The sequence below is a fragment of the Haplochromis burtoni genome, unplaced genomic scaffold (assembly GCF_018398535.1).
Source record: "Haplochromis burtoni strain Fernald_Lab_line unplaced genomic scaffold, NCSU_Asbu1 Contig_634, whole genome shotgun sequence".
NCBI classification, from domain to species: domain Eukaryota; kingdom Metazoa; phylum Chordata; class Actinopteri; order Cichliformes; family Cichlidae; genus Haplochromis; species Haplochromis burtoni.
In genome coordinates this window covers 204,438-217,913 of record NW_024582995.1, presented here as the reverse complement: position 1 = coordinate 217,913, position 13,476 = coordinate 204,438, and the positions used below count along the sequence as shown (strand labels likewise).

Genomic DNA, 13,476 nt, shown 5'->3' with positions numbered 1-13,476 from the left:
CAAACTGATTAAAAACAAAAATCAAACTTCAGAAATCTTTTTCCACACCAACAAATTCTGACATAAAGCCCATGGGCACAAGAGTTAAAGGTAGAGTATACAGTGAGGTGAGGCTGTTTAGTCTGTTAGTGTAGCTTATAAAACTATCTATTTAACTGCACATTTTAATAAAGCCACATGTAAATCCCCAAATCCAACATCACCATTTCACAATCCAAGGAATAGACACCAGGACAGCTCCTGTCTGAGGGACCCTGGGAGATGGTAGACACAAACCCATCCAGGCTGAGGGCATCATGGACATGTAACTGGTTGACAAAACAAAGTGGTACTGGTACATATGAAATATTTGACAAGAATTCCTTTAACTCAGAGGACTTTTCCTTCCCCTTTTTACCTTAAACACTTGACATCCAGGGGCTCCCATGACTCCCTGACAGCAGCTGTAGCGAGTTTCCACTCCACCGGGCACTGGAAAATTTTATTAAAGTTTAAAAAATGTACCAATGCTTAAAAACTGTTACTGCACAGCCCTCAAGTCTTCAGGTTGCTTTGAGGCTGCTGCTTACAAAAGGAGAGCTTTGAACTAGTATCAGTATGGTGCTCCTAAAAAGATGGTCTACTAGGACGGTGCGCACCTTCAAGCATGTTTATATAGCACATAGATTTAACATTTAGATGGTGAAAAGACACCAGTCAAAATATTTTATAAAATAGTCAAGAATAACCTGGTAATGGTTTCTAACCTCTATTCTCAACTCCTTTCCCATAATGGTAGTTGCATTCCTCCTTGCGAATGTGTTTGCCACTTTGGCTCACAGAGTATGTAGCACCACAGCGACAACAGATCCTCTTCAGTGCTTTTAACAAATAAAATACAACACTTAACAGAGAGAACCAACCCGGAGTCCAAATACTTTAGTCAAGCACGCCCTCTAGTGAAATCATATAGGAATACCAGGGAGCATGGTTGGATATTTCCACTTACCATCTGGACTAACTTTCTTTTCAGCAAAAAGAACTGCAGAACCACATTTCTCTGGGTGTTGAACAGGATAGTTACTCTCAATTAGCTTTTCATCAGTCAAAATATAATCCTTCAGACTCTCATACAATGCCATGTCATCTGCTGGAATAATAAAAAACACTCATAAACTGTCAAAATATTTAATAATTATAAAGTCTACATTTGTACAAAGGAAACTAATGCTCACAATTTCCTTTAAACTTTGTTGGGTTAAGAGGTATGTTCCCTTTCCGTTTTTGATTGTAGACTTTGTTTTCATCTGCAAAACAAATATTTAAATGTCCGTTATATACCAGATCAAAACAACTGTTTATTATTATCTTTTTTTAAGTCAAAAAAAAAAAAACTCAAGATATATCAAAAACAATAAGCACAAAATTACAATTACGAGATATTCATACCAATTATAATGTGGTTTATCTAGTAGCCCATTCATCCCTTTTAACACTCTAATCAGACAGGTAATTGATTTCTGAAAGACCCTGCTTGAGGAACTGTATCCAGTCCCCCCCGTAGTACATGTCCTTATTCCGAGGCCACCTATCAAATGTTTCAAGTATGTTTAGATTTCAGGAGTGTAGTATAATTTTCTTGCTAGTACTGTGAATGGGGAGATGTCGGTCCATCTGCTCTAAACAAGTACAGTTAGAAAGCAACAGGGAATTTCCTTATTTAAAGCCCTGGATAAGAATTTAAATAAATTATCCCAAAAAGTCTGTAACACTGAATGAATTATCAATGAGTTGAACATTTTGACTATTTTATGTAATTCGGTGAACAAAAAGTACAATAATTGTACAGTGAATGAATTGTATGCCCAACATCTACAGAGATTCTGGAGATATTTTACAAACAGGTAATTTCCTACAGCTTTTTCCATGAAGTGCTCACCTTTAGCAGCAACAGTGCTTTGACTCTTCAGCCTCTTGAGTGCATTCACTGCAACACTCATATACTTGAGCTTGTTCACACTCCGATTGTACACTGTCTTCTCTTCAGCAAGAGCCTATCAACAGAAAGATCAGAGAAAAAAAAAAAAAATACATACATATGTCTCTCTCTTTCCACACTAGAGGTTGTTACTGAGGAGGATTGTGACATATGCTCACCTTTTCAAAGGCATCATTAACATTGGGTGTCGTTTTGAGGAACTCCTCTGTAAACATGTTGACATACCGCTGTCTGACATCATGGGGCACTTTGTCTTTGGCAGCCTCACACTGCTGCTTCAGTTTTCGTTTAACAGGCAACGGCTGTGGGGACAGAACCACATAATATTTATTAAGTGGGTTAAGCATTTCTAACTTGTACTGACGATCCAGGTTTAGTTGAAGTTCTTACCTTTGCAGAAGCTTGACCAGAATTTTGAGGAACAGTAGAAATAGTTGAACTTGAACGTAAAGATGCAGATGTAAAAGTAGAGTTTAGTAAAGGTTTGCGTGCAACAGCAGGAATGAGCACTGGTGCTGCCAGGCGGCATCGCTGCATAGGATGCATAGGAGTAACTGCATGTGGATGGTATGTTTGTTTTATAGCAAGGGCCCTTGTGTGAACCTGATTTATTGGAGTTAAAACTGGAGTAACTGGATTGGAATTGGAAGAAATGGGCACAGGGAAGGCACCGTCTGGAAGGATCAAATGCAAGTTGTTGCCCACTTCAATAACAGCTGGTCCCAAAGGTATATAGTTCACAAAAGCTATGGAACAGAAAAAATGTGTACTGAGGAAAAGCTAGTAAGAGCATACTCATACTAGACATGGTTTACTTGTACTGTGCCAATAATTAAAAATAAATAAAAAAAATACACAACTTGCACAGAAGTTTAAGAAAGGATGATAGAGCTACACAGAGCAATACAAGTATGCTTTAGTGATAAAACTTTCTATATCAAACACAAAAATACAATTTCAATGAAGTGCTTTCATTTGTTTATTGGAATGGTTTTTGTATACATTATTGTATATACATATGTACCTACATTGTTTGCACTTCAGATTAGAAGCCAAACTGCATTTCATCTTTTGAGTTATACTATCTCAATGACAGTAATCTGAATCTAATCTCATTTACACGTTATCATGCTCTTGCATTTTTTATTTTTAATGTGTCTAAGAACTAAACAATCATCACTACTACTGCCAACAGATACTTACCATTGCGCACAGGCTGGAGGGTTGCAGGGTTTTGAGTTAAAACAGAAGGTGTAAACTGGGTCTCTGGTTTCTTCTGAGAGGTGGAGGAAACAAAAGCCTGCCCACCTTTAACTGAAGCAGTCGGAGTGGAGGCTCTCTGCTGAACCTGCTGGGTTTTGGAACTGACAGAGGGTCTAGAGCCAAATCCTGAAGTTACTGGCTCACAGAGTGGAACCAAAACCTGCGGCTGAGGCCTGCTCTTAGCTACTGGCTGCTGCACAGAGGAGGTCATTCAAAACACATGCTTAACTTTGATTATCCAATCCTGGGTAAAGATTAGTCAACTTACATCATGTCACAACAGATCTTAAGAAAAAGGCCACGACTTCTAGTGAGTCATTATGGACATAAATGGCCAGCCCTACTTTTTAATGTTCCTGAGTGTGACCTTTCATCTGCCAAGCATGGTGATTTTTTCCCCCCACATTTCTGTCATATTATTTTTAATACGTTATTCAATTAAAATTTGTTATCATTATTAAAAACTACTAGGTTAGGCTTGGGTATTAAAATACTGTTTAGGCAATAAAAACAGTGTTTTGGATTTTAAAAAAAAGACATCTCCTGTCTTTAAAAAAAAACACATTTTGCTATGAGACTGGACTGTACCTACCTCTGTTTGTTTGGCTTCATGAGCCACTCTTTTCCTTCCTGGTAATCCCTTGGGTGTGACATTTACCTCCATCTTCTCTGCATCCACAGCCCCTAACTAAGAAATACAAGGGGAGAGAAAAAAAATCTTTATATTCTCAAAATAATTTCTTCATAATGAATTTGCAGTCTCTACAGGCTACTTACATGTGCACCAGGAGTCTCTTCAGTTCCTTTTTCCTCATTGTTTGCCTCCATGAAGATCCTGTAGCATTCCTCCATTGGGTCGCTATCTGAGAACTCCATTCCTGAATGGTTGAGCCCTTCCTCCTCCTCCTCATCAGAGCTGGAGTTGATTAATATGATCTCTTCAGTATTTACAGTCACCAAATTCTGCTCAGAACACGGTTCGGCTCCGAGTTGTGAGCTGACAGAAGTTGACAAAACATGCCGACCCTCAAACTCGCTGTTCTCCGACCCTTGTTCTGCTTGCTCTAGAGGCAGGTTAGGACCGTCAGCAGCTATTCCCTGTGTCTGTCCTGACATTTTGCTTGACTTTTTCTGGTTTCCTATCACTGCTGAGGGTGTACTTTTTTCAGAACAGCTGTGACTTTGAACTCTGTCCTGAGGCACTTGCCTGCGTGATGAGTTAGAGGCTGGAGATTTACAAAAAAGTAAATTCCTGGGTGTCTCCTGCTGATTAATTTTCTCAAAGATACTGAGCAGGTCACACTGAGGATTGTTCAGGTTGTGATCTTGTTGTTCGGGGATCTTCTCCAATACTGATTTAGTAATTTTTTGACATTCATTTACAAGGTCTTCTGGACTTTCTGTTAAGTCCACTACATTGCCACCATTTTTTAGATCTTCAGACTCTTTGTCAGCAAGTATAGTTAGTAAATCTTGACTGTTTTCAACATAATGAGTTTTATTTGAATCTGATGAAGACAGAGGTATTTTATAGTGTCGTGATGGAGAATCAGGTAAATTAGGCTCTTTTTTTTCCTCCGTTACCTCCACTGCTGTCACCTGAGAGGATTTACCTGCTACAGACTTAGCAGTTCTCTGACCAGTTTTGTCAGGAGAAGGAGGAACATCAATAATTAGGTCTTCACCTTCAGAAGAAACATCAAGTGGCTCCGGAGATGGTGATCGGGAAATCGGAGCCTGATACGCAAATGGTTCTTTATCAATACATGGGGCAGTGTTTTTCGGACTTTTGTCTTTTACTTGTCTACTTTTCAACTTCTGGTCCTTTGTCAATGAGCCGAAAGAGAGCAAGTCTGCAGAAAAGTTGGACAGTGGGTCATACTCCAAATCAGTCCTCGGTTTTGAGTTGTCAACCACATACTTCTTTCCTCGCTGGTGTGCTTTAGTAAAATCTGTGCGAGACGATGGCCCATAAGCTTTTCTGTCTACAGTTTTACTCCCAAACTCACGCTTGGAAGCAGGCCTGTTGTTTATGCGGTCTGCTTGTACAGTCTGGTAACGTGACAGTCGCATCCGCTCTTGCTCCACCTCATGCCTTACAGATTCAATCTCCTTGTTGATCCGCTCCAGCTCATGAAGGCAGTCATCTCCACAGCCCGTATAAGGCCTCTGTTCTTCTGTTCAACGTGAATATGAAACAGAATAAGTATTTACTTAAATGTAAGTGACAGCTTGATAATTTGCCATTTAGTTTTTGTGCTATTTGATGTGTGAAGATCCTATCGTGCCCCTTTAGTGACAAAATAGAACTTTTAAAGAACACAAGGTAGATGGTAGAAGTGACACTTGTCCTTACCTGCAGTTACAATAATGTGCTTAATTTTTTATGTTACACCTGTAACGTTAAAACCCTTTTTAATCGATTTAAAAGCTTCTTATAATTCCCAGGGTTTATGGGGTTTTTCTTAAACAATTAAACCTTTTTAACAGGTAAAACGGCAAGCTAATGCACAAGCTGTTCGAAGTCAGTTGGCATAGTTGAAGCACTGACCTGTGAAGTCCACTTTGGATGATTCAAATGAGACAGCAAACCAGTCCCGCGCCTGCTTTGTAGGATGTTTGTATAAACAGTGAGGCCGCTCACAACGCCCATGTTGTGAGAAGGGACAGTTTATATCAGCAAAAAAGCCCGAAGAAGGAAACATTAGCTACTTTCCGCACTTTTTTTCCTCAGATTTTTTTATAATTAACAAACGGACGCTAGCAGTTGAAGCCGCCGACATCAGGTGACGTCAGCCTTGTTTATATACGTTGTGGTCAGGTCGCGTGACGACTGTCGAAAAACCAATTTTAATACCTTCAAATAACACAGTATTCCGTAACATTTAAAATTTTGATTTTATTTATTGTGTTTGTAAATCTAAAAAAAAAATGCATTTATAGAAACTTTTTTTGGTAGTTGCTGCGTTGCAGTAACCCCTCCATGTCGAGAGATGGCAACGTTGCACGTAACTGAATTGGGACCTACAATGAAAGAACTATTACGACGACGACGACGACAACAACAGCAGCAGTAGTTGTAGCAGTCTATATTTCAGCAAAATTTATTACATTTACGAGCTTTGAGATGGAAAACAGCGAGGATGAGGAGGATGAAAACGAGTGGAGGAACAGTTTCGTGGATTCACCGACACATAGCCCCCCTGCTGCTGCTGCTTCAGGTAAACTTGGAAACTTAAGCTAGGCACTCTGAAACTGAAATCTGACAGTTGCTCTTTGCTTTCATATGACTTTCAGAGTTCAAGATATGGTAACTGTTGTACATATAATGTGTGTTTCAGGACCAAGCATCAGTAAAACGCGAGTACCTGCACACAAAGTCATTTTGCATTTTGACCTGGACTGCTTCTATGCTCAGGTGGAAATGATCAGAAACCCTGCACTGAGAGAAGTCCCGTTAGGTAAACTTGCATGCTATAAAAGCTGCAAAAGAAAAAAGTGTAAAAAAACATTTGTGCCAAAGCTTCCAAATGACTCTCATATCATCAGGTATACAGCAGAAGTACATCATAGTCACCTGTAACTATGTGGCAAGGGAGAGGGGTGTCAACAAGCTGATGTCTGTGACTGATGCTAAGGAGAAATGTCCTGAGCTGGTGCTGGTTAAAGGAGAAGACCTCACACACTACAGAGAGATGTCATATAAAATGACAGGTAAGCAGTGTATCACACCAGTGTGACATGAAAATAATGCTCTGTAGTAAGTAAAGTAATTTTTGTCGTAGTGTGCAGTATGATATTAAAGTGCACTCTGAGAAAATGAAATTGTAGTTGCTGCAATAAAAGAAGCTTGGAAGGTCAGGCTAAACATGGAGATTAAAGTCGCACCATAGCAATCAGGTTGGACTTTGGTCCACTGCAGCATCTTAATTCTTTTCTTTTTCAGCCATTCTGCTGTAGATTTGTGCTTGGAATTATTATGATGTTGATAACCCAGTTTTAGCCAGGCTTTTGCTGTATTTTGCTGTGTATGCTATATTTTACTCTAAAATACTTTGGTATACAGAGATGTTCGTGGTCAGCTCAGTGACTCCAAGATGTCCAGGTTCTGTGGCTGCAAAACAAGCCCAGATTAGCACCATGCTTGACAGCTGGTATAAGATGTTTGTGCTAATATGCTGTTTCTGTGATTTACAGCCAAATATTTCCACTTTGGCTTTGGAAAAAATAGTCATCCTTGATTTGTGCCGAATGCTTTTTATAGAGGTTGTCACACTTAGTGATGAAAAAATAATCAGCTGCATTTGATTTGCAGTCCTGTAAAAACCTTTCACATGACTGAAAGATGTGGGTAACAAGAGGGCCTTGCTGTAACTTCTTTTGACTAGCCATTTATGCCAGATGGGAACGTGACCCTTAAAGTTTATCTGGGATGCCATTTTTCTCCGGTGACTAGTGTTTGTTTCTATGACATGGATTTATTTTCAGCTTGTAGCAAGCAAATTAAATAGTGAGCTGCTTAAAGCAACAAGATATCAAATTTTGGAGTCGGTCTCTTAAAGAAAATCATGATTTGGTCAACTTTTAAATTCCACAATTCATAATGAAAACAACCCTTTTTGACTAAACTGCTAAAATCTCTAATTCCTACATTTCAGCAATTGTTTTCCTCAAGAATGTAAACAGTTTTTAACCCACTGTTTGGTTCACCACCCTGCTGGTGTTCCTTGTAGGTTATTAGAAACTAAATGGAATTGATGTTTTCATCTGATAACCGTTTGTATATATTTACCTTTTCTTGTTTGCCATCCAGAGCTTCTGATGTCTTATTGTCCTCTCGTGGAAAGGCTTGGATTTGATGAAAACTTCATGGACGTCACTGAGATGGTAGAACAAAGGCTTGCACAGATAGTGAAGTCTGAAGACTTTTCATTTAAAGGACACGTCTACAATCATCCAAGTAAGTCACATTTGTGCTTCTCAAGTGTAGATGTACATCTGGCCCACTGAAACTGGGAAATGGCTCGTAAAAATAGCTCAAACTCGTGAGATATTTGCATAGTGCTTTCAGTTTTGTTCTTCATGAACAACTCACCTGCAGATCCTAAACTGTATCGCATGTGCTCATACCCACAGTTTTTCCCCTTCCTGTTCAGGTGCAGATGTTAAAGCCAGTAACTACCCAAGGTTGGCTTTAGGTTCACACATTGCAGCAGAGCTCAGAGAAGCCGTCCACAGCAAACTGGGCCTGACCGGCTGTGCTGGCATCGCCACAAACAAGCTGCTAGCCAAACTGGTTTCAGGCACCTTCAAACCCAACCAGCAAACCACTCTGCTCCCAGAAAACATCAGTGACATCATGGGCTGCCTAAGCAGTGTCCGCAAAGTGCCAGGTATAGATGCTCTAAAAGATAGTTAATCATCAGTAGATGGCAGGTAGGTGAACAGAAATGCATAACACGATATGCATCGAGATTGAGTTTTAATGAAGTATAGTTGTTACACTGTTGTCCTTAACATTTGGAGCATTTTTAATTAAAGATGCTTTTATCCAAAACTCACTTATGCATTTTTGTTGTGTGTCACATATGTTAAATATGCCTGACAATATATTTTGTGGTGCCATCTTGTATTCTCAGGGGTGGGTCACCAAACTGCTAAGAGACTTCAAGCCCTGGGATTGGTCAGCGTAAAAGACCTGCAGCTGTGTCCTCTGAATGACCTGGCGAAGGAGTTTGGAAGTCCCACTGCTCAGCGTTTGAAGAATCTGTCCCTCGGTGTTGATGACTCACCTGTTACTTGTACTGGGGCTCCTCAGGTAGGATGCGACATCTGAGATTCCTGGTATCTAAGAAAGCTAAGGTCGGGAAGCTAAATGAGTTTTTCTTTTTTGTAGCTACAACCTGCATTTTTTCTGATGATCAGCAGGGAGCGGCTGCAGTAAAAAGATTTATGAATAAATGGGTGTTTGCTCCATTTATTCAGGCCCCCATTTTTGCTGTGCAGAAACTCTTGCAGTACTACAAGATAAGAAACTATTGGAACTTAATTACTGCTATCTACAGCTTATATAGTGTGAGGTTGTATGTTTTTAAACACTTCACTGATAAATAAGTTTTAGTAGTATTCAAACAAAACATCAGTGACTTGGTTTTAATTTGGCGTTTTGAGTTTAAGCAATCCAGTTCAGTTTAGTGAACCATAGTTATTTAGTTTTAAAATATAGAAAAAAGAATCCAGAAGTGACCTTTAAGGAAGCAGATGAAGAGTAAAAATGGAAGTTCATAAATAATATTGATTCCTGTGTTTTTAATATGTAAATTGCCGTAGAAATCCTTTAATTCTAGTCATGTTTGATGGGAAACGATTTTACATTTCTTGGCTGCATTGCTCTCCTCTTTATGTTTCAGTCTCTCAGTGATGAAGACTCTTTCAAAAAAATGTCCTCAACAAAAGAAGTTTCAGAGAAGACACAACAACTTCTGAGCAGTCTGGTTGAAAGGTCTGTTTTACCAGCTCAAAGCTGAATCGCCACAGGGGGATGGCTTCCTTAATCTTACCTTTGGCTTTATATTTGAAAGCAGGATGCGCAAAGACGGCAGGCAGCCTCAAACCTTCAGGCTCACAATCCGTAAATACACAACGACCAACAAGTGGTTCAGTCGGGAGAGCCGGCAGTGTCCGATCCCCAACCACATTGGACAGAAGATCAGCTCTGGTATGCTCACGTGTCAGGGAGAGCTCAGAATGATATCTGTAGAGGTTTTATCAGGTTTTTAATTTTCTGTGTGTATAAATTTTTGAAAAATGTGCTTCCACACTATAGTGGTTTACACATTTGCCTAAAGAGCAAGAGTTACCCACTCTGTCTATCCCTTGTCAATAATTAAATTTTGTTTTTTCAAAAATCTTCTCTCATAAATGTTTTACAGATCCTTTTCTTATGTTCTGTCACACATGTACTGCTAAATGGTAGATCCTCAAAATAAGATCATTTCTAGATGAGCCCTTTGATCCAACATTTCAGATTTCAGATTGCTCCAAATGCTCTGTTAAAAGCTGTTTATCATCCACTTAGAGTTTTACAATGTCACTCTGAGCAGATATCTCTATAAATGATCATTACACAGGAGGCTCCTCCTCCTTCTGCTTAACAAAGCGCCTCCTTTTAGAGGAAAAAATAAGGTTTAGTTTGAACTGTGAAGCATGCAAAGCTTCTCTAATAGAGTCAAAAAATAAAACGTAGCCAAAATATTAAACAATGTATACATTTTTTAAAAATATATTTGTCCTGGCTCTCTGCCTTTGAAAACTACATCCTTTTCCCCGAGATTTTGTCAGCATTCAGCAGTTTCCCCTCAGGCTAACTATAAATGAATATTCCTAGTCTTTACCCAACACAAACAGGCTACGCTGGGAAGGAGCTTAACCTTGCAGACTTTAGTTGCTAAAGTTGATTTCTCAAGTCAAAATCAGAGCATAAATAAACTTTTTTGATTTTGAGTTTAAGTCGGTTTACAGTGATTTCTTGCTTTTTCGCTAAACAAAAACATAATGAAAAGCTTTAGTCATCCAGGTCTGACTATAACTAGAAGTCTAGATGTACCATATCTACTGAGCCTTTGTAATATCTGGTAATGTCTTCAATCACATTAATTTAAATTAATCGGTTAATTAGTTGGTTAATGAAAGCAGTTAAAATCAGCTCAGTTAGGAAAACTCTTTCCATTAAAACAGTTTTTCTCTAATGCGTCTATAGGCAGCAGTGATGATGCTGTGATGCAGCTGCTCCCGTTGGCCATGAAACTCTTCTACAGGATGGTGGACTGCGGCGCCCCCTTCCACCTCACCCTCATTAACGTCTGCTTCAGTAATCTGCAGACCAGAGCAGCTGCCGTCACCGGGAAGGGCTCGATAACATCGTTCTTTTCACAGAGCACATCTCCCAAAAAATCCCAGGCCGTCTTATCGCAGTGCCAGGTAAAATGTAACGTGGCTTGTCAACACTGTTAGATAATCTTAGTTTGATTTTTCCATAAAAAGGAAAATGAAAGGGGTTGTAATAAAAAACATAGTAAAATCTTTTAACTGTAGCCTATAAAAGTGAAATTTTTTGGATTGCCCGCTAAGGCCTTCAGAATCACTCATGAAAACTGTTGGATCTGATTTCTGTCTGATTAGGGCTGCAAATAACTTTATTTTCTATCATATTAGTATATGAATTAATTAATTAATTATAAAATGTCAAACCATAATGGAAAAAAAAATTATTTATCATTTTCTTTCATTCCTATTACTAAGCGCCATTAGAGTTGCACTCGACAATTTCAATACTACGATTTGCAGTAGCTGGATCACTGAGGATCCACTGCCAGCATCCTAATGTTATAGACACCCAGAGGATTTTTGTCCATACTCTGATGGGTCAGAGATATTGAGCCAGCCATGGAAACCATGGCACATCACTATAGGCAAATTGATGTAATGAAATCATTGGATTTCCTGTTCTAAAAATATGCTACTGTAACCTGATTACCACCATTGGCAGTACTCCTCTTTCTTATTTGGCTGTTAGGGGCAAATATTTGTGGGTTTCTAAAGACACTCCAGAGCAACTTCAGGGGTTTTTCCTGACTTAAAATTAGCCTTTCAGGGTCAAGTATGGACGTAAGCACAACTAGTCATCATATTCTTGAGGCAATAAGTGTGTGTAACCATACGTAAGAGAGGTCCGCACATTATTTCTGGCCATGCTTGAGGAAATGAAAGCCCACTTAAAATATTACAACCCCTGCGATTTTCTTTTTAGGTAGCAACAAAACGTCTTTGTTAGGTGCCAAATTTATTATTCCGAAGAAAAACTGTGAACTGTGTTTAAATAAGTAATGACAGCTGAAACTTTCCTTCATGTTCTGCCTCAAAATGTCATTAAAGACATAATTTATCCAGATCATGTGGTCTGAGCTGATGGGCTTTCATGAAACATGTTTAACTTGAGTGGACTTCATATGTAACCAAACTCCATGAAAACGCTGCTTTGTGTTAGCAGTGGGAAGTCCTGAAAAATGTATTTAAGGCCATATTGGCTCTACTTTGAACATCATGATCATGAAATAGGTATTAAATTAAAGTCAAAGTGGTATTAGAAGGGTTCTTAAGAAATAATTAATGTTGGTCAGTAGAAAGGCTGTTCTTTCACACTGCCCAGTTACCTAATGCAGCATTTTTCTTTCCTGGAAGGAATGTGCTAGTACTCTGAATTTCCTCACTTCACTTTTGTTCCTCTTTCATTCTCCAGTGTGTTGATTCCTCTCAGGGTATTGATATGGATCATCAGTTTGGCACAGATGGCATGATTACTCAACACAATAAACAACCCGCCATACAAAGCTCTTCTAGTTCTTCTAGCTCTGAGGCACCATTACACGGGTTAAGATGGAAACAGAACTCTGCTGTCATTGTAGAAGAGACTCGAAATGCATCCTGCAGTACAGCTGGGTGCGACCCTGACGAAACTGCTAACGCTGTGACACGGTTGCCTCCCAATGTTGACCCGGAGGTGTTCAAGCTTCTTCCAGAGGACATCCAGAAGGAGCTGTTATCTCCTGCTTATGTGAGCTCCCTGTACAGCACTTCTAGCAGCCAGTCAGGCACTGATGTCCCCAGCACATCAAAAAGCAAACTTCCTGAGACACTTACAGACTCAGAAAGTATTAGTGACACAAAAGATGCTGCAAACAAGTTGAACTCTTCCAACAGAGCGACCACCGTCAATCACCAGGGGAAGGCAGGTACAAGCGCATTCCCAGAAGAAGAAGTCATGGAAGAAGGGGGTCTGTCATTCCCCCGGTTATCTGACTGCGAGTTCCCGGGAAATGTGGACCCTAAGGTGTTTTCTGAGCTTCCGCCAGATGTTCAAAGGGAGCTGATGTCTGAGTGGAAACAGCAGAAGCCAATTCTGAAGACTTCCTCATCTAAGAAACCAGGAAAAAGCTTGATGTCCAAAGACAGAAAGGCTCCAGGAAAAGGCAGCCAGGCCAACAACTTGTTCAAGTATTTCAAACCCAGTTAGAAACTATGTCACGAAGATAAATGAAAGTTTTCTTGATGTTGGGTTGTTGAACAAACTAAGCAACTTTTCTTAAGTAATTTATAACCTAAATTGACTCAGATGACCTTGAATGTCAGAAAGTTTGTTTTTCTTAAGCATTAAATAATTGATATCTAATACTGTG

The 13,476-nt window shown here is 39.4% G+C and overlaps 2 protein-coding genes across 6 annotated transcripts in view; one reads left to right on the top strand and one right to left on the bottom strand.

The window, feature by feature from the left end:
* zgc:152968 (uncharacterized protein LOC564848 homolog) overlaps positions 1-8,147 on the bottom strand; it is a 14,988-nt gene extending 6,841 nt beyond the window's left edge. Inside the window, exons 1-12 of one of the 4 annotated variants that reach the window (XM_042214969.1) lie at positions 8,034-8,147; positions 4,019-5,418; positions 3,834-3,929; positions 3,182-3,434; positions 2,369-2,724; positions 2,137-2,280; positions 1,919-2,033; positions 1,215-1,286; positions 989-1,129; positions 747-860; positions 398-471; positions 204-308 (exon numbers count right to left, since the gene is read on the bottom strand). In XM_042214969.1, coding sequence (XP_042070903.1) covers positions 204-308; positions 398-471; positions 747-860; positions 989-1,129; positions 1,215-1,286; positions 1,919-2,033; positions 2,137-2,280; positions 2,369-2,724; positions 3,182-3,434; positions 3,834-3,929; positions 4,019-5,314 — 2,766 coding nt within the window. In that variant the 5' untranslated portion in view covers positions 5,315-5,418; positions 8,034-8,147. Of the gene's footprint in view, positions 1-203; positions 309-397; positions 472-746; positions 861-988; positions 1,130-1,214; positions 1,287-1,918; positions 2,034-2,136; positions 2,281-2,368; positions 2,725-3,181; positions 3,435-3,833; positions 3,930-4,018; positions 5,419-5,792; positions 6,046-8,033 lie in introns of those variants that run through there. The other 3 variants (XM_005949095.3, XM_042214967.1, XM_042214968.1) reach the window with 3 other exon arrangements.
* Positions 5,388-13,476, top strand: poli (polymerase (DNA directed) iota). Of its 2 annotated transcripts, none has more exons than XM_042214970.1 (11): positions 5,388-5,461; positions 6,201-6,462; positions 6,583-6,702; positions 6,791-6,955; positions 8,055-8,201; positions 8,398-8,634; positions 8,881-9,059; positions 9,652-9,743; positions 9,826-9,959; positions 11,001-11,221; positions 12,540-13,476. In XM_042214970.1, exons 2-11 carry the CDS (start codon positions 6,369-6,371, stop codon positions 13,311-13,313), a joined length of 2,163 nt encoding a protein of 720 aa, XP_042070904.1. In that variant the 5' UTR covers positions 5,388-5,461; positions 6,201-6,368; the 3' UTR covers positions 13,314-13,476. The 2 variants fall into 2 exon arrangements, with proteins under 2 accessions (XP_042070904.1, XP_014185370.1); XM_014329884.2 differs by lacking the exon at positions 5,388-5,461 and adding an exon at positions 5,957-6,027 and having other exon boundaries at positions 6,185-6,462.

Coding starts and splice junctions, on each gene's coding strand:
- poli (XM_042214970.1), top strand. CDS start 6,369: ATGGAAAACAGCGAGGATGAGGAGGATGAAAACGAGTGGAGGAACAGT. Junction 8,202..8,397: donor ACACGTCTACAATCATCCAA/GTAAGTCACATT, acceptor CTTCCTGTTCAG/GTGCAGATGTTAAAGCCAGT. Junction 8,635..8,880: donor CAGTGTCCGCAAAGTGCCAG/GTATAGATGCTC, acceptor TTGTATTCTCAG/GGGTGGGTCACCAAACTGCT.